This window comes from Ictidomys tridecemlineatus, chromosome 9 (genome assembly GCF_052094955.1).
Source record: "Ictidomys tridecemlineatus isolate mIctTri1 chromosome 9, mIctTri1.hap1, whole genome shotgun sequence".
Classification (NCBI taxonomy): Eukaryota; Metazoa; Chordata; class Mammalia; order Rodentia; family Sciuridae; genus Ictidomys; species Ictidomys tridecemlineatus.
Window position 1 is genome coordinate 12,325,737 of NC_135485.1, and position 19,953 is coordinate 12,345,689.

General features: G+C 33.2%; 2 protein-coding genes across 11 annotated transcripts in view; one reads left to right on the forward strand and one right to left on the reverse strand.

Annotated features, from left to right (window-relative positions):
* Ncapg (non-SMC condensin I complex subunit G) overlaps nt 1-17,631 on the forward strand; it is a 36,924-nt gene extending 19,293 nt beyond the window's left edge. Inside the window, exons 14-21 of one of the 2 annotated variants that reach the window (XM_005318938.4) lie at nt 7,466-7,690; nt 11,319-11,500; nt 11,782-11,956; nt 13,596-13,757; nt 14,210-14,348; nt 14,689-14,775; nt 16,427-16,496; nt 17,434-17,631. In XM_005318938.4, the coding sequence (XP_005318995.2) occupies nt 7,466-7,690; nt 11,319-11,500; nt 11,782-11,956; nt 13,596-13,757; nt 14,210-14,348; nt 14,689-14,775; nt 16,427-16,496; nt 17,434-17,557 (1,164 nt within the window). In that variant the 3' untranslated portion in view covers nt 17,558-17,631. The remainder of the gene's footprint in view (nt 1-7,465; nt 7,691-11,318; nt 11,501-11,781; nt 11,957-13,595; nt 13,758-14,209; nt 14,349-14,688; nt 14,776-16,426; nt 16,497-17,433) is intronic. The other variant, XM_040292603.2, reaches the window with a different exon arrangement.
* Nucleotides 15,207-19,953, reverse strand: part of Lcorl (ligand dependent nuclear receptor corepressor like) — a 153,110-nt gene continuing 148,363 nt past the window's right edge. For 6 of the 9 annotated variants that reach the window (XM_021722063.3, XM_078021118.1, XM_040292600.2 and 3 more), the window contains one exon: nt 19,775-19,941. In XM_021722063.3, coding sequence (XP_021577738.1) covers nt 19,928-19,941 — 14 coding nt within the window. In that variant the 3' untranslated portion in view covers nt 19,775-19,927. Of the gene's footprint in view, nt 19,942-19,953 lie in introns of all 9 variants that reach the window. The other 3 variants (XM_078021122.1, XM_005318937.5, XR_013425716.1) reach the window with 2 other exon arrangements.

Here is a 19,953-nt window from a genome sequence, read left to right on the forward strand (position 1 = left end):
ACAGTAATGGATGGTACATGAACGAATGAGTGCAACTGTAGTCCAGTAAAACTTTATTCATGGACATTGAAACTTGAATTTCATAAATTTTTACATGTACTGAATTTTTTTAATAATTTGAAAATTTAAATAAACTATTTATAACTTGCATACTGTACAAAATTAGGTGGTATATTAGATTTGGCCTGTGGGCCATAGTTGTCATATCCTCGGTATGACTGCAGAAGTATAATTATAGAAGCAGGGATACTAGTAAGGAAGAAATTCAGCAATCCAGGAAAGACATGGTTGGGATGAGGTTTATGGTTATTTGGATTGTGAGAAGGATAGTGTATTAGCTACGATTCTTCAGAGATATAAAACCAATAACATACATATCTATACATGCATGTATTGTATGTTGATAGATAGATATGAGGGGATTTATTAGGGGAATTGGCTTATATGGTTTTGGAGGCTGTAAACTTCCGTGACAAGTGGTCTGCAAACTGGACCCTGGATGCTGCTAGTATGATAGACCAAGTATGAAGGCCTGAGAACCAGGGAAGCCCATGTGTTATGGTTTAGATGTGGTGTCCCACAAAAGCTCACATGCGAGACAATGCAAGAAGGTTTGGAGGAGAAATGATCAGGTTATAGCCTTAACCTAATCTGTGAATTAATTCCTGATTGGGTTAACTGAATGGTAGCTGGAGGCAGGTGGGGTGTGGCTAGAGGAAGTGATTCATTGAGGGCATGGCTGTGGGGTATATATTTTGTATCTGGTGAGTAGTTTGTGCTTTCTGGTCATCATGTGAACTGCTTTCCTCTGCCACACTCTTGCCATGATGTCCTGCCTCACCTTGAGCCCTGAGGAATGGAGCTGGCCTCTTATGGACTGAGACCTCTGAAACCGTGAGCCCTCAAATAAACTTTTCCTCCTCTACAGTTGTTCTGGATGGGTCTTTTAGTCACAGCAGGCAAAAAGCTGACTAAAACACCACGTAACTATTGATCTGTGAACAAAGGTCTGAGAACCTGTAGTCCTGCTGGTATTAAGACCTGGAGTCCAAGGCCTGAACAGTCTGGAATTCTGATGTCTAAGTACAAATAAGAGTATATCCCAGTTCTAGGAGAAAGAGGAGATCCCCTTTTTGTTCTGTCTGGGCCCACATTGAGAACATGTCTTCCCCCAATTGACTCACATGCCAATCTTTCTTGGAAATATTCTCACAAATATACCCTGAAATAATCCTTAACCAGTTCTGTGTAACTCCTAATCTAGAAGTAATCCTTAATCACTTCTGTAGGTAATCCATAATTCAGTCAAATTGACCTAAAATTAACCATCACAAATGGAAGTCTAAGATTGAAAATAGTCTGTAGGATTTGCTGATGTATCTGATGTAGCATGTGAGAAAAAGAGATCTAAGATAACTAAGGATTTAGGTTGGATTAACCAGAAGGATTAAATTATTATTCCCCATGATAGAGAAAACAGGAGCCTGTTTTCCTCCTTTTTATATATTTTTTATTCTTATTAGTTACACATGATAGTAGAATGCATTTCGACACACCATACGTAAATGGAGTATAACTTCTCATTCTTCTGGTTGTACATGATGTAGTGTTAGACAGATCGTGTAGTCATATATGCACATAGGGTAATAATGTCCAATTAATTCTACTATCATTCCTATCCACATACCTCCTCCCCTCCCTTCACTCCTCTCTGTCTAATCCAATGTACCTATCTATGTTTTTCCCACCACTCCCTGTCCCCATCATGAATTATCATTCAGATATCAGAGAACACATTCAGCCTTTGATTATTTGAGATTGCCTTATTTCGCTTAGCATAGATTTCTCCAGTTCCACCCATTTACCAGCAAATACCATTATTTTATTTTCTTAAATTAGGCTGAGTAATAGTCCATTGTGCATATATACTACAATTTCTTTATCTATTCATCTGTTGAAGGCACCTAGATTGGTTCCATAGTTTAGCTATTGTGAATTGAGCTGCTGTAAACATTGATATGGCTGTATCACTGTAGAAGGCTGATTTTAAGTCCTTTGGTTTAAACCGAGGAGTAGGATAACTGGGTCAAATGGTTGGTTTCATTCCAAGTTTTCTTCGAAATCTCCATACGCTTTCCATGGTGGTTGCACCAATTTGCTGTCCCACCAGCAATGTATGAGTGTTATTTTCCCTCACATCCTCATCCAGTATTTATTGTTACTTATATTCTTGGTAATTGCCATTTTGACTGGACTGATATGGAATCTCAGTGTATTTTGATTTGCATTTTTCTAATTGTTAGAAATGCTGAACTTTTTTATTTATTTGTTGATCGATTGTATTTCTTCTGTGAATTGTCTGTTAAATTCCTTAGCCCATTTATTGATTGGTTTATTTGTTTTTTGTTTGTTTTTGTGTTAAGTTTTTTTGAGTTCTTTATATATTCTGGAGAATAATGTTGTATCTGAGGTACATGCAGTAAAGATTTTCTCCCATTTTGTAGGTTCTCTCTTCAAATTATTGATTGTTTGCTTTGAAGAAGGAAGAGCAGGTTTCATGGCAGGTGGATGAAATAAATAATAAGTGTTCTATATTAGACATGATTAAATTTGGTGTTTGAGAAATAGGCATTTAAATGTGAGTTCCAAGTGTAAGGAGCTATCCAGCATGGCAGATGAGCCTGGAAGTCTCTCTTCTGTTGATGGTATCTGATAGCATCCAGTGCCTAGAGATTGCATGTTACTTGAAGAATGAGTATAGATTGAGAAGAGATCTCAACTTTGAGTTCCCTATAGCTTAGGCAGCATTTAAAGGTAGGGAGATAAAGAAGAACCAGAAGAGACTATGGTGATATCAATAGTATAAGGAGAGGGTGATGTGTCAGAAGGCAATATTACCACGAGGGGAGACCCAACTGGCCAATGCTTCTAACAGGTGATAAGAATTCATAAGTAATCACTTCTGGCAAGTAAAGAAGTATTCAGTGACTTTTCTGAGAGTAATTTATGTGGCAGGCAAAAACTGGAGTGGGCAGAAGAAAATTTAAGTCTCTTTTAAGGTTTTTGTTTTTCTGGTTAGGAGTAATAGAAATTGGGAGGTAGCAAGAGAGGGTATGGGGGTAAAGAGGAACATTTTGGGTTTTAATTTTATTTTTTTTTTTAAGATGGGGAAACTCAGAGCATATTTTGTACTAGGAAAAATAACTCAGTTGAAAGGAAAAAATTGGTAATATGGGATTGGGGTAGTTCCTGGAGTGATGTTCTTATATGCAGGAGGTGGTGGAATCAGTTGTACCAGTGGAATGCATTTGACTTGCAGACTGCTTGATTTTGGATGTTTGTCTCTAATGTCTGGGCCTAGCTTAACTTGAAAAATAAACTTCAACTTCTACTAGTCTGGTGTTGCCAGTGGGATAAAATGTTTATAATGGGATAAAAAAGCCATGAGAAATTTTGATGCACATTGCTTCTGAACAGTTCAATAAAGGTAGCAAAGGAGAGCTTTGTATGCCCATGTTGAAAATAATGAGTTAGAATATGGCTCATAATTTTCATGAAAAGATTATTTTAAAGGGCTAAACTCAGCAAAGAAATTTCCCTAGAACATAAAACTCCATTGTCCATGGAATGGTCAAACTGACTTGTAGCTTTGTATTGAAGGAAGAAAAATAGTGCTGTACTTTCAAAAAATAATTATTTTTAAAAAAGTAATCCTCATGAATTTCAATGTTTTAAGTTTCTGAAAAATTACAAAGAAATTGACAGCTAATCAATTAATTTTAATATGTATCAGTGAAATTCCTGGTGTGTCTGCTTCTGTTTATCATCCCATTCTGTTAGTATCCATGAAAAATCTCTATTGTTAACCTCCTTTGAAAAAAAATAGAATACCAGTATTGTCTTTAAAATGGTGAAGCTTATAGTGCCACATCCATGTTCATAGCAGCACAATTCACAATAGCTAGACTGTGGAACCAACCCAGATGCCCTTCAATAGATGAATGGATAAAAAAAAATGTGGCATTTATACACCATGGAATATTACGCAGCACTAAAAAATGACAAAATCATGGAATTTGCAGGGAAATGGAAATGGATGGCACTAGAGCAGATTATGCTTAGTGAAGCTAGCCAATCCCTAAAAAACAAATACCAAATGTCTTCTTTGATATAATGAGAGCAACTATGAACAGAACATGGAGGAAGAGCAGGAAGAAAAGATTAACATTAAACAGAGACATGAGATGGGAGGGAAAGGGAGAGAAAAGGGAAATTGCATAGAAATGAAGGGAGACCCTCATTGCTATATAAAATGTTGTGAGGGGAATGGGAAAATAAACAAGGAGAGAAATGAATTACAGTAGATGGGGTAGAGAGAGAAGATGTGAGGGAAGGGGAGGGGGGATAGTAGGGGATAGGAAAGGTAGCAGAATACAACAATTACTAATAGGGCATTATGTAAAATTGTGGATGTGTAACCGATGTGATTCTGCAATCTGCATTTGGGGTAAAAATTGGGAGTTCATAACCCACTTCAATCTAATGTATGAAATATGATATGTCAAGAGCTTTGTAATGTCGTGAACAACCAATAAAAAAAAAACAAAAAAAAAATAAATAAAATGGTGAAGCTTTATATCAGCAGGTATTGGCATTAGTGATGCTGCTAGTAATTTTTGCAGGGAATTTTATTTGTAATTGAGAAATTTATTGGTTTTAAATATTGGATTTATTATCCGGGAAATAAAATCCTACATTTTTAAAGGAGTTTAGCCTAATATTCTCATCCCTTGGTATCCATGAAGGATTGGTTCCGGGACCATTGTGAATATCCAAATATGCAGATTCTCAAGTTCCTAATATAATACTGAAATATTTGCATATAACAAGCACTTCTTCCTGTGTGCTTTAAATCATCCCTAGATTACTTATAAATAACTAACACAATGTAAATGCTATTTAAATATTTTAATACTGTATTTTTTCAGGGAATAATGACAAAAAAAGTCTGTACAATTTTTTTTTTCTTTTATTTAGTTTGTTGAACTGATGGATTCAGGATCTTGTATGAGATGCAGGGTAGACCATAATTAGAACAGGAAATTTTCTACTTCCATTTCCTGGGATTCTAGAAGATGGGCCTTGAAATGTTAGAGTAATTGTTGGTCATTACTCTTTTTTTTTTTTAAGTGGAAGAAAGAATCTTATTAGAACATCTGATAGGGAAGTGTTCGTTTATGTCTGGCTTACTAAATAGTTCTCAAAAAAATGAGGTAAAGCATTTATTAAGATGGCCTTTATGCTATTATGAATGATGCTTAAAAATTATAATTTCTTCTAGTCAAGTTGGAACTGATAGAAGAGATTAGAGGCAGACATTTATATAAACTTTCTAGTGCTAAAGCAAAGAAAATATCTTTAAATTGCTTTCAGATGATATTTAAATTCACTTGACCTTTAAACTGAAATATGGAATTGTAATCCTTTTCTTTTTAGTGGTATAACATCAATAATAAATGCCTTGGACATTTCAGACAGAAGAAATGTAATATGAATTTAATCCCAAAGATATCCCAGGAGTATTCTTGAGTTAATCAGTACAAACTCCTTCTCTACAGGACAAGGAAACCTCTAGGAGTTTTGATATTGTTTTTCCTATTTAATTTTTTGTAGTTATTAGGAATTGTCAAAATCAAGTTGATGTGAAAGATGTTTATCAAGACAATTTCATAATTTTGATAGATTTTCAAATAAAAAAGTAACAAGCTTATCATGGAATTATAGTCTTCAAGAATGAAAGTATACTCTTTGTTTAAACAACTTATATCTGTAAATTTCCATTAGGATCTAGCTATTAATTTTGTCAGATTTTTTTAAAATTAAAAATATCTGTGAATGATATCAGATTCAATTGCAGAAAAAATCTTTATAATTTTTAAAAAATATTTTGTATATTCTGGGGGCTAATATCAAAAATATTAACCACAAAATAGATTCAGTTGTCTTTATAAGTGTATTTTCAAGGTTATCATTGAAAGATATTAGAGAAAAATAGCTCTTTTTTGGGGATAAGAGATCAATCCTTCTTGTTAAGTTTTAGTAATAAATTTGATGTAAGAAATATATGAGCCCTTGTTAGAGGGGCAGAAGAGAGAAATTATTGCATTTTAAAATCTTAAGTAAGAATCCAACTGGGCTATTGGTGCCCAGTAAGGTACATCTTTTTTTTTAGTATTGGGGATTGAACTCAGGGATACTTTTAACCATTGAGCCACATCCCCAGCCCTTTTTTAAAAAAATTTGAGACAGGGTCTGCTAAGTTGCTGGGGCTGGCTTTGAATTTGGAATCTTTCTGCTTCAGCTTACTGAACTATTGGCATTATAAGAGTTTACCACTACACCTCGTCTATAAGTGTCATCTTTAAGAGGGAGGGAAACCAAGTTGCTGCTGAGATAGGAGCATGTTTGGGATTTATAGAGAGCACTCATTTTAGTATATTATTTATCAACATTTAGATTTAATAGATTTATAGGTATGGCCCTCAGAAAGTATGCTGGTTCCTTCCAAATTTTGAAATTTTAAGCCGTTTTTCCTGATTTTTATTAGTTTGACCAACTTGATGATCATAGGTGTATTTAAATTTATTTTAAAGGCCAAATTATATACCAGTTATTTTTTCATTAATCAAAATGTCATCACAGAATATAGTTAATCTTTCATAACAGAAACATTGATTGCGTTCTGTTTTTTTTAATCAAAATGTAATCACATAGAATATAGTTAATCTTTCATAATAGAAACAATGAGTTCTGTTTTTTCATGGCTTTGAAATTTGGTTTATATTTTTGTAACTCAAGACAAACTGCTGATTTTTATGGCTTACCTTCTTTTATACAAGAGTCCAGTTGAAAACTAACATGCTTTTAATTGTTTAGAATCTAGTGTTTTTCTCTTGATGGATGAACTAAATCAACAATTTTGATTTAAACAGTTTTTCTGTATCTTAAAAAAAATGATAAAACCATAGTTGACATTATTGTTCTTTTTATAATGAAAGTGACAAATAATACATTCAGCCAGCCTCTAACTCAGGATTTTTTTTTTTTTTTTTTTTTTTTAAATACCGCAAAGATTTAGTTCTTTCGTTTTTTCTTTTGTTGCGGTTCTGGGGATCAAACCCAGGGCCTCACACAAGCTAGGCAAGTGCTCTACCACTGAGCTTAATCCCTAGCCAGATTAAATTTTTCTTAAGGAATATAATTTCAATTATTAAGGTACAAATAAATGCATTTTTAAAATTGAAGTTTATATTTTAAATTGAATTTAAATTATACTTCTGAAAAGTGTTGTTTTCTCTACATCTGACAGTCATTGAAATTTGAGTAAAAGTTTGTGTAATCATTTTACTAAGGGTAAATAAATCATTATACTGAATGCCTTTTGGTGGGGGATGTCTCACTTTAGGTTTTGCAAATTGATGATGTCACAATTAAAATCAGTGCTTTAAAGGCAATCTTTGACCAGCTGTTGACATTTGGGATTGAACCATTTAAAACCAAAAAAGTCAACACCCTTCAATGTGAAGATGCAGACATAAACTGTGATGATGAACAAGAATCAACAGAAGTTGAGGAGACTGCTACAGCTAAAAATGTTTTGAGACTCCTTTCTGATTTCTTAGATAGTGAGGTAAGAAATAGTTCCAATCTTGTGGTTATGAAGTGTCGTTTGCAGCATCTAATTTGTTTATGTTCTTTATGTTTTTAGAACTAAAGTTTAAACTTGGACAAAATTTTTTAATTTGCTTTTTTGACATCTTAATTAAATCTCAGATTTCACTTTTATCATAATTTCTCACTATTAAATTGGGTAGCATAGGATTGCAGTATAAAGAAATGACTCTTAAAGGCAGTAATTAATATTTTTTGTTTCATAAAAGATGGTTTGTGATTTAAAGACTTAAGCTTTAAAGATTTAAGATTTAAAGACTTAAGATTTAAAGACTTAAGTTTTAAGAAATTGTTTAGAATGCTTTTATATTTGAGTTGGTAGGAGGTATAATAAAGGCTATGGGATCAGATTTTTTTTCTTTTTAAGAATTTTTTCACAATACCTTTATTCTATTTATTTTAGTTTTATGTGGTGCTAAGAATAGAACTCAGGGCCTCACACATGCTAGGTAAGCGCTCTACCACCGAGCTACAGCCCCAGCCCTCTTTACGTACTCTGACCTATATTTTTATAGCATATAAAAACATTTAGCTTGTTTAAAAATGTTTATATTGACTGTGTATAGTTTCATTTCATTGTGGTTAAATTGATGTAATAAAACTAATAATTTTAAAGTGAACAATTAATTGACAATTAGTACTTTCATAGTCTAGTGCAGCTATTATCTGTATCTAATTTTTAAAACATTTTCATCATCTCAAAAGGAACTGTATCTAGAAAACAGTTGTCCCTTATTGCCCTGCTTTCCAGTCCCTGACAACTACCAGTCTGCACTCTTTGAGTTTTACTATTCTGGGTATTTCATATAAATTGAATCATATAATATGTGACCCTTTTTCTGTTTGGCTTCATTTAGCATAATGTTTTTGAGGTTCATTCACATTGTAGCTTGTAGCAATACCACTTTCCTTTCTGTAGCTGAATGGTATTCCATTGAATGTGTATACAGTTTATTTTTTCATTCAACTATTGAAACACATTTGGGCTATTACTACCTTTTGGTTACTGTGATTGTACTACTATGAATGTGCACATATATGTATTTGAGTGCCTGTTTTTAGTTCTTTGGAGTATATACCAAGAATAGATTTCTGGGTCATATGGTATTTCTTTGTTTACCTTTTTGAGGATTTGCCAAATTGTTTCCTATATCATCTGAAACATTTTATGTTCCTGACTTCAGTGTACAAGAATTCCAATTTCTCCACAACCTTTTCAACACTTATTTTATTGTAGCCATCCTAGTATATGCGACATGATTTCCATTCCCTAATGATTAATAATGTTGAGTATCTTTTCATCTGTGTGGCCATTTGTATATCTTATCTGCAGAAATGTCTGTTAAGTCTTTTGCCCATTTTTAAATTGAGTTATGGAGTTATTTATATTGCTTGAGTAAGTATATCCTTATTAGATACATAATTTGCATATACAGTTGTTTTTTCACTTTCTTGATAATACTTCTTAACATTAAATTAAAGATGTTTTTTCATTTGTTTAGGCTGTTTTTAATTTCTTTTGGCAATGTTTTGTGTTTAGCATAACAGATCTTTTATTCCTAGGTATTTTATTCTTTTCATGAAATTTTTTTCTTTTTTTTTTGGAATTGTTCATTGTTGGTGGATACAAACTAAACTAAACTGGAACTTTTGTTTCTGTTAATTTTATTTTTACCCTGGAGCTTTGTTGAATTCATTTATTAGCTCTAGTGGGCTCTGTGTGTGTGTGTGTGTGTGTGTGTGTGTGTGTGTGTTTGAAGTTTCTTTATGTAGTACCGTCTTATTTGTGAAAATACATAGTATTCCAATTTAGATGTCTTCCTTTTCTTGTTTGATTTTTCTGGATAGAACTTCTACAATAGCAGTCGTTAAGTGTTAAGAGCACACAGTCTTGTCTGATTTTGGGGGAAAATTTTTCAATCTTAACCACTGAATGGGTTATTGTAGGTTTTTTATATATATATATCCTTTATCATTTTGAGGTAGTTCCTATCTATAATTACCACCTCTGTTTTTTATTTTATTTTATTTTTTAATGTAAGGGTGTGGATTTTGTCCAATGATTTTTCTGCATCAGTTGAGTGATCATGTGGGGTTTGTTTTTCAAAGTAGTACATTATGTTGCTTGGTTTTCTTATGTTGAATGACTGTTGTGTTCCTGGGATAAACTCCACTTGCACAAGTTATATAATCCTTTCAGTGTGTAATTTGATTTGGTTTGCTAATATTTTGTTTGAAGATTTTTGCATCTATATTTATAAGTGATATTGGGTCTATAGTTTTCTTGTGGTATCTTTGGCTTTGGTGTCAGGGAAAACTGACCTGATAAACTGAGTTAGGAATTCTCTCTTATTTTATTGGAAAGTTTGAGAGTTGTTGTTAATTTTTTGCAAGTTTGGCAGAATTTATTAGTGAGGACTGGTCCAGGACTATGCTTTTTGGGAGAGTTTTGATTATTTATTTAGTATGTTTACTTGTTTTACATCTGTTTAGATTGTCTGTTTCCTCTTGAGTCATTTTTGGGGATTTGTATGTTTCTAGAAATGGATCAAAGAAGAAATCACAAGAAAAAAATCAGATAATACTTAGCCCCGAATGTGGTAGTGAGGAAGACACATTTCAACACCTTATCATTGACTGTTGTTCTTAACTTCTGTTATCTTATAATTTTGAGTTTGGATAATAGTTTTGAACTGGCTCTTCTGTTTGCTCATTATACTCTTTACTTCTATCTCCCTAAATTAGACTTTTTTTCATTTCTGTATTTTAACCTGCCAAGTGATTTTACTGAAATCTCAGTAAATCTTGTTTCCCCATCTTTTGAAAAATTTCATTGGTTCCATATCATGCCTCATTATGCTTAAATTTCTTTACCTAATTTTCAAGGTCTGTATAATCTGACTACCGAGGATTACTGTATACATGGCACACGTACTTTTCTTCACCTTTGTAACTCTTATGTGATAATTCCTATCTTACCCTTTTTGTATATGAAAAACACGAGGCAGAGAAGTGAAGCCCAGGACCACACAGCTAGGATGTGTCAGCGCTTGAACCAAACTCAGTCTCTGTTGCCGGTATTCTTAACCACCACTGTACCAGTACCTCTCTCTGAACACCCTGCATCCTCTTTTCCTTTAGCTTCCCTAGGTTTTTTGCACTTTCTAGGAGTGCTTTTTTTCATGTGTATACCTTCTGTTCACATTTCAACCCTGTTCAGATACATTTCTACTCGCACTTCTAGAGCTTTCTTTTATAATCACTTCCTCTGATGACAGGGAATATTGCTGAGTGTTTCCTTAGAAATACTAAGCATTTAAATATATATAATTTTGCCCTCCCACAACATTTATAAAAGAACTTTTGGTTCTTTTGAAGTTTTTAAGGCTGGATTGATTTGTCTAAAATCATTTAGATTTGACTAAAATCATTACTCTAGCTGTGAAGAAAGAATACCTTTTCATGTGTCTTTAACAGATTTATAACATGAGTGATTTTTTTAATAGTTCACTTAAAAATATTGTTGGGCAGCTATGTTGAGAACCTTAAAAGGAACAAATTTTTCTGATGAATCTCATCTTTATTAGGTGTCTGAACTCAGGACAGGAGCTGCAGAAGGACTAGCCAAGCTGATGTTCTCTGGGCTTTTGGTTAGCAGCAGGATTCTTTCTCGTCTCATTTTGTTGTGGTACAATCCTGTGACAGAAGATGATGTTCGACTTCGACATTGCCTGGGCGTTTTCTTCCCCATATTCGCTTATGCAAGCAGGTATTGAGTTCTGTTGATAAATCAGAATCTGACTTAAGCCAACTTCATCACTCCCCCTGCCCCTGACTGATTATATCTGTAACGTCATTATGTTAAGATATTTTTTCTTCCTTTGGTGGATATATGATGAAATGAGAAGAATTTACTTATCTGTCTAAATTTCATCTCTTCTAGATGAAAATGTGCTTCATCTTGATGGAATGAATTTTATATATAATTATTTAGAATTATGATTTTCTTTCAAATAATGCAAGCATACTTTCAAATTGTCTTTTTAATAGGACAAATCAAGAATGCTTTGAAGAAGCCTTTCTTCCAACTCTTCAAACACTGGCCAATGCCCCTGCATCATCTCCTTTAGCTGAAGTGGATATCACAAATGTTGCAGAGTTGCTTGTAGACCTGACAAGACCAAGTGGATTAAATCCTCAGGCCAAGGATTCCCAAGATTATCAGGTGGGTGAAAAATATTAGCTTGTCGAAATAGTGAGGAGGTGAATTTTTATCTCAACTTCTGTATGGTGGTGCGTAGCACAAATATGAAGGAAAGATCTTTTTGGAAACTTGGGGAAGTCACATGAAAATAGACATAGTTGATGCAAACATTTTTGCTACTTAGAAGTTACCAAAAATTTATCCCCTCTCTACCACCATCCCCTCCATCATTGACTGAATCACTCTGAAGTAATAACCTATGTTATCTAGGTCTCATTTGATTTTAAAATGTTGACTCACCTGTAAATGCTGTTGATACAAAAAAGGGCAATAACATTTGGTCAGCCTTACTACCAGTTTTGGAATTTAATGTGTTATTAAATAATTTCAGATGTCTTAAAGTTTAAAGTATTGCTCTTCTCTTTTTATATTTATTTGATATTTAGTGACTTCATGCTGTCCAAGTCACAATATTATATGCTATTAAGAAAAATAAGATTACAAAAGATATTATGCAAAATATGGTAGTGGTCAGTGATATGGCTACCAAACACTTAAAAACTTTACAGAAAGGCAACACTCATGTGATAGGAATGATGAGAATAGCAGTAATAGTTTCAAAATCCATTGAGTAAAATTCATCTTAAACCTAGATGGAAGTTGAGGAGTGGTTTTGATAGAGAGGAAGGTTGTATTGGTAGAGGTAATAGATATAGGTGGTTTTTCAAATCATGCTTTAAAGGACAGTGTAGGAAATTTGGAGTTGGCCTTATTTGCAATATAGAGCTTATGATGAAAGTGTAAGTAGGATAAATTTGCTTATTAGGAAGATTAATTAAGTGGTCACTGATAGTTATATGAGGTGAAGTGGTGAGAAAAAAGAGAATATTTATAAAAGGAAATGTTTGTTAGATGTGACAAGAACTATATTATATGTGACAAGAACTATATTATCTATATGATTAGAAGATAAAGATTTGCAGAATAAGGAACAGTATAAAGTAGTACTACAAAGAAGAAATAATAGTGATATAGTAAAAACAATAATAAAAAAGCTATGGATACAACAGCTTGAAGGAAAGAGCTTAATATGCAAGGGAAATGAAGGAATTCAGGGACACTCTTAAGATCCTTGGTATGAGACTTCACAGGCACTGTCTGACTTAGTTTGGGGGGGGATACTGTCATCAGGAACATCTTGGGAGACTGAACATCTTGGGAGAGTAGGCTGTGGCATAGAGCCAAGCTGAACTGCCATGCAAGTTAGAAGCTCAGCTGATCCCAGAGAGAGTTTCAGACTGGGATATTCCTTTGAGTTGTTTAGAATTGGCAAAATCTAGATCATTGTACCTGTACTGGCCCTTAGAGGAAAGAGTTGTGACTTCCTGTAAGGCCTGGGATCAGTTCTGCAGCTGGGAAGTTTAGCCTTCAAAACTGGCAGATGCATTAGTCCTAAAGAAGGTAGACCTGGGCCACAGCATCTGCCACAAGAATTCAGTGGGGGAATTTATTTTGAGGTGAGGGAAATGTTAAATTTGGTTTCAGATATTTTGCATTTGGGATTATGGCAAGGTAACTAGTTGGAAATGTTTGTTAGATGAGACAAGAACTATATTATTCACTTTTTATTTACAAAGATTTTTCTCTTTAATTTTTCTAGGCCTTAACGGTACATGACAATTTGGCTGTAAAAATTTGCAATGAAATCTTAACAAATCCATGCTCACCAGAAACTCGGGTCTATACAAAAGCTTTGAGTTCTTTAGAGCTCAGTAGCAACATTGCAAAAGATCTTCTGATTCTGTTGAATGAGATTCTAGAGGTAAAATAATTTCTAATTACTTTTTTTTTCTCTTTTGTATTGAGGGTTGAACCCAGGGTGCTTCAGCTCTGGGTTATATCCCCAGCCCTTTTTTATTTTTAATCTTGAGACATGGTCTCACTAAGTTTTTGAGGGTCTTGCTAAATTGCTGAGGCTGGCCTTGAACTTGTGATACTTTTGCCTTAGCCTCTTGAGTTGCTTGGATTACAGGCATGTGCCACCCGTACCCAGCACACTTACTTTTAATTAGCTGTGTTTATATTTATTGGAGTGGAATTTATATGGATGTATTAAATTGAACATGTTAGCATACTGTAAATTTGTTCATTTTGTGTAAATATTCCCTTCATAAGTTTCACAATTTTTAGAATGTTGATATTGGTTTATAACTTTTTTTTTAAAGATTAGAAAATGTCATGTTTAATTTTTTTTGTTGTTTTGTTTTTGGATAGCAAGTAAAAGATAGGACATGTCTGAAAGCTTTGGAAAAAATCAAGATTCATTTAGAAAAAGGAAATAAAGAACTTGGTGAGCAAGCCATAGCAGCACAGGATGCCAACATGACTACAGATCTTTTTCAAGATGATGATGGTAACGATATGCCTGAATATTGATAAAATTTTTTAAAAATTTTTATTGTGATTTTTTTTTCTCTTCTAATGTCAGATATGAATGAAAATCTAATTAACCTCCTCAGGAAAGTGTATTATTGATGTGTGTATACACATTTTATTGTGTATATTTCTGACTATATAGGAGTTCTGATTTGTAGTACTCACATTTTTTTTTTTTGAATAGTAATTTATGATAACCTTTCAGGAGTTTCTAATAGAACTGTTTGCCATTTCTGTTTATGAAAGATGAAAAGACAATTTGAAATATTTCATGAGACTATCTTTTATTTACACTGTTTTATTATTTCCTTTAATAGAAAAGAATAAAGAAGTATATATGACTCCTCTCAGGAATGTTAAAGCAACCCAGGCATCAAAATCCACTCAACAAAAGTCTAATAGAGGTAGCATTTGGATTGACTAGTTCCTATAATAAAATTGTTTCAATTTTCTCTTCTAGTGAAAAATACTTTGATAGTTTCTTTGTCTTTGTTTCCTTAGGGATAATGATTTTTAAATGTCTTAGATATCCTTATCCTTATGTCTAAAGAATCTAAAATTGGTTCAGGTGCTTTGGATTGAAAGAAACATGATACAATAGACCATATTGTAAATTACTATTTGGGTTAAAGTTTAAGATTTGGTTAAGTGTGTTAGCTTATAAGTTATTTGTGTTCTATGACTGAGCATTGATTTCTTCTATTTTTCTGTTTTCTTTACATCCCATCTGATATTTTCCCAACTTAATTTGTTTCCCAAGGATAATCTAACAAGAGGATTTGTTGGAATAAAGTAAATGTTTACTACTTACTAGGGGATCACTTTGAAGAAAATATGAAATTCAAGATTTTTTTATTGTTTTATTATTTCCTTATTACAAAAGCAGTGCATGCTTATTACAGAAGAATCAGTACATTCAAGCAGACTACTGGAAAGAATACTAATAATCCCACCCATGAGCCAACCATGATTTTAATCTTTGAAAAATATTTTTAAGGCCCTTTTCTAAACAGATTTTTTTTCTTAAAATGGAATCTGGCCATAATAGTGTTTCACAACCTATCAGTTATTTCAACACCAATTATTGGCTCTTGTTCCAGATTTGTCCCACAATATTGGCTGTCTTGGGGATAAATGTATTGTAGAAGCAAGTGAGGCATGAGAGGGAATCTAACTTATATAAGGAATGTGATGTTCAAATAAATGATCAACTTCACAATTTGGTTTTGATTAGATTACTTTTAGTCACTTGAAATATGAGAATTTCATCTTTTTTTAATAGCCCAAACTTCATGTATACATGATATTTTATTATAATTGAGGAACATTATAAGGCAAATTCTGTCTTTGTAACCTTGTAAATTTCTAGCAAGTAGAATTTTTAGAACCCTTAGTAGATAAAGGTTTTTGTTTTTACATGGAAATATATTTTAGAAAACATATTTGAATTGTTCATGTATATATTTAAATATTTTGTAAGGAGCCATTAAAGTTCTATTTCAAGCTGGGTATATGGGTATAGTGGCATATGCCTGTAGTAGCAAGCTACACAGGAGGTGAAGGTAGGATGACCACTTGAGTCCAGAGTTCGAGACCAGCCTGGGCAACATTGTGAGACCCCATCTCTGAAATGAAATGACATTTCTCTCTTTTTAGGGTCTGTTCATAGACATCACCTGTCTTTCTAACCTTAATTTTCATTAATCTACCCATATGGATTGTGTTACAGCTATAATAGTTATTTTTAAAATTTAAGATTGTTTTCACCTGCTTCTCCCCAAATAAAATTGTCTCTTTTTTAACTTGTATTAATTCCCATTGTTCTTTATCAGTACTTAACAAAAGAAATTAATATAAATTTAATCTTGCTTGGGTTCACGGGTTGGGTTCTTTCTCCATGATATATTGATAACTGACATCAAAGTGGCTGGGAATAAGAAAGAAATATGTTAGAAGATTGTATGCCAAAAATAAAGGATTCAGATAGCCCAGAAACAACATTTTTAAAACATTAAACAATTGATAATAAATTTTGATAATTATACTATCTTTAAGGACGGAGGAAAGTGTCAGATTCAACTAGGACCAACAGGAGACGTCAGATTACTGAGACTGACTCTGAAAGGTATGTCATGTATGTCTGGAATATGTGAAGAGGCCTATGTTTCTTGTTATTTTTAAATTTTTTTGTCTAGAAGTAGAAAAAAATTCTGTGAGAGACTCAGTATATATAACAATGTAGTAAAAACTATAAATAGCTATGACTTTGATACATAGTCTAAAATTCCATTATCAAGAGCATTTGACTATGGCTTGTGTGCTTTTGCCTATTAGTTGGCATAGCCTGTACAGTTATTAGGTAGTCATCTTTAATGTGTTCTCTCAATTTATATTTCCACATATCTTTGTAATTGCATGACCCATGACTCCTTTTTGATCATGAAAACTCTTCATTTAGATAACATTTGGGTTCTTTACATTTATAGTGATAGAATAATTCTGCCTATAATTGAATATATTAATGGTTTGTGTGATAGTATTTGGTTTTGGAGTCTTGTCAGTTAAGCCCTTGTTGGAGCTGAAAGTTTGTAGCTGTCTTGCATTCATCTATTTATTCATTGTAAAATTGTATTTTCACTACATGCAGATTAAATCTTGGTTATACTTGTGTGTGTGTGTGGGGTTGCCTTAGTGTAATTTACATAATCAAAAGAACTTAGTTCTTTTTCCACTTCTTTAGTTCTAAAAAACCCTCTTTTGGATGGTTTATTATGGTCCCTGTTTAATTATAAACTTTGTTACAAAAGTTTGGTGTTTTGTTTTCCTGTTATAACACTGGGTTTCAGTAATATATAAAAAATTGGCTAGGTTTTCCACAGTCCACTTAGCTGAATAGCTAGTGTTTTTGGCTGGTATTTTGAGATTTTAGTTTTAAACTTAGTTAATGGAATCAGGCTATCAAATACACACTGATATAATGTCAGAAACAAAAATGTTTTATTTATAAATAAATTGGTTTTAAAGCTTATATCTAAATTGGTATATTTTCAACCTCTGTTTAGTGATCATGAAATTCCAGAACCAGAATCAGAAATGAGGATGAGATTACCAAGACGAGCCAAAACAGCAGCCCTGGAAAAAAGTAAACTAAACCTTGCACCATTTCTCAATAAAGATGTAAGTTAGGAGAGATGATGGAGGTGGACTCCTTTTAAAGTTATGTTCATTTTTGCTTTAATAAAGTTGTCCTTGTATCAAAATCAGAAAAAGCCGGATGTCTTTCTGAAAACTTTTGTTGTGCTTTGGCCTGTACCTTTGATGGGATACAAAGATTGCTGGCATTAGCCAAATAGATTGGTTTTATCAGAATCTGAGGTGGGCCTAGGAATCTGCTTTTTAAATAGGCTCCCCAGGCAATTCTTGTGCTATTATGGCATTATAGAACTATAGAAAACTTCTAAGTATAGCTGAGCAGGAGCTTGCACTTGAGAAGATTAGAGAGCAGGTCCAACAACACTTGGTGAGAATGCTTCAGCACACACTTAACAGGCTGCATTTCAAGGACAAATGAATTACCACAAACTAGCCAGAAAGGAGCTTCTAAGGAGGACCAGTGTAATGAATCAAAGTGCTCGTCTTCCAAGTTAAACACTTATTTGACAATCTTATGTTGTGACTCCTTCACTAAGAACATTTTCTTATGCTACCTGCAGGGTAATCTCCCCTCCTAAAGTATTTGCATGTGGGAGCCCAGTTGTGTTTCTGGGTTAGAGAGATGCCTACATAGAAATTTTGCAGCTGCTTTTTGGCAAAAAATTTTTTAATACTGTTACTACTACTACTATTACTACTACTACTACTACCACCACCACCACTACCACTACTGAGAGAAGCATTGACAGGAAGTCCTCTTTGATTACTAATTCATGAGCTTTCTTCCCTGTCAATTTCATTTATCATCTTTTGAAACTGACATTTGCCCGATGTATGAAACTTGCACCATATGAAATTAGTCCTCCTTCTGCAACACCCAACACCTTTTCTCACTCTCTGATAATTATGTTACTTAGAACAGAAATGTTCTAACATGGATCTGTTTTAGTAATTGTGCTTCTTTAATTTTGTCAGAGGTTATTAAAAGGTGATGTTTTATGATGGAGGTGAAGTAATATTGCTGGGTTTTAGAACCAGGTTGCTATATTCTATATAAACATGTGCTTTATAGAACTCAGAAAGCAAGAATGCTTATTAAACAAAAGGAAAAGGAGATGTGACGATGCAAATCAATAAAAAACATGTTAGTTATTCATTTTGTTGGCTCTGTGTCTTTTCCTGTGCTTCAGATTCTTTTTGAGTTATGTCTTTAGTTAAATCCCTGTCACTTAGAAAGTAACTTTTTTGGTAGAAAGGAAGGAGGACTGATAATGGTACATAAATTATAAGGAAGTCTTTTAGACACGATAAACTCAAATCCCATTTACACATGGTTAGGCTATCCAAAAGGAAAGGAGCCATGTTTGGATACAGACTATACCACAGCTTGCATTCTCTGGCATGGGAAAAATAAATTTAAGCACCAAACCTTTAGTGTTCTTACTATTCAATTTTTAGACAAAATGACTTAGCCATTGCTAACAGTATATTTATACTAGTATAATTAACACGGTCCATTATTAAATGATATCCCTTTAAACTTTAAAATTAATGAATAAAATAAAACCAACAGGTATAAATAAACTTACCATTTTTCATTCAAAATTGGTAACTCAGACCAAATAGTATTTTTGTCTACCCAAAGGCACAGATTTGCTGAAGGTTAACATGCAATTGTGCCATTTCTCTCACAGCCCACAGGCTACTGTTAATAGAGAATGAAAACTGGAATGGAAACATGCTATCTGATGATAAACTAGGGATCAATCATTTTTTCTGTACATATATAACTTTGAGAGATTTACTTCCAAAAGATACCTTTGCCTTTTCTTTTGCCAGTTTGCTTCGAGGTAGTTGGTATCCACCTATTATACAACTTCCATGGGCCAGGTCAGCATCACAAATCTTTACAATACTAGTTTTCTAAATTACATGAAGTATTATATATTAAAACTGTGCACAGAAATTGGGGACAATTATGTATTTAAACTTAGGGCATAAAAAATTCACAAAATACCATTAAAAAGAGAAACATCAAAATTGTTTGTACTGCAAAATTCCACAATGGTCAGGTGTAAAACATGTAAAAAAACATCATACAAAGAATATAATAAAAATGATTAATGCTAATGACAATATAAAGACAAATCACAGGACTGGAAATATTTCAAGATCAATTGATAACTGCTAATTATTTAGCAGAAATAATAATGATGTACAAAATGAGAACTACAATCTATTTTTCTTCACTTTTGGGATTTTGGTTATGAACTGTACAGCTTGCTAGAGATGCTGCTGTCAAATTCAGGTTCCACTCAATGGGACGATTAAGGCACATCTTAACGGGGCTCAAAGGGCAACTTGCTGTATTCCCATCAGATAAATTCAGTTTCTCATCAGTTTTCATTTGTAGCATGCTGGAAAAAAAA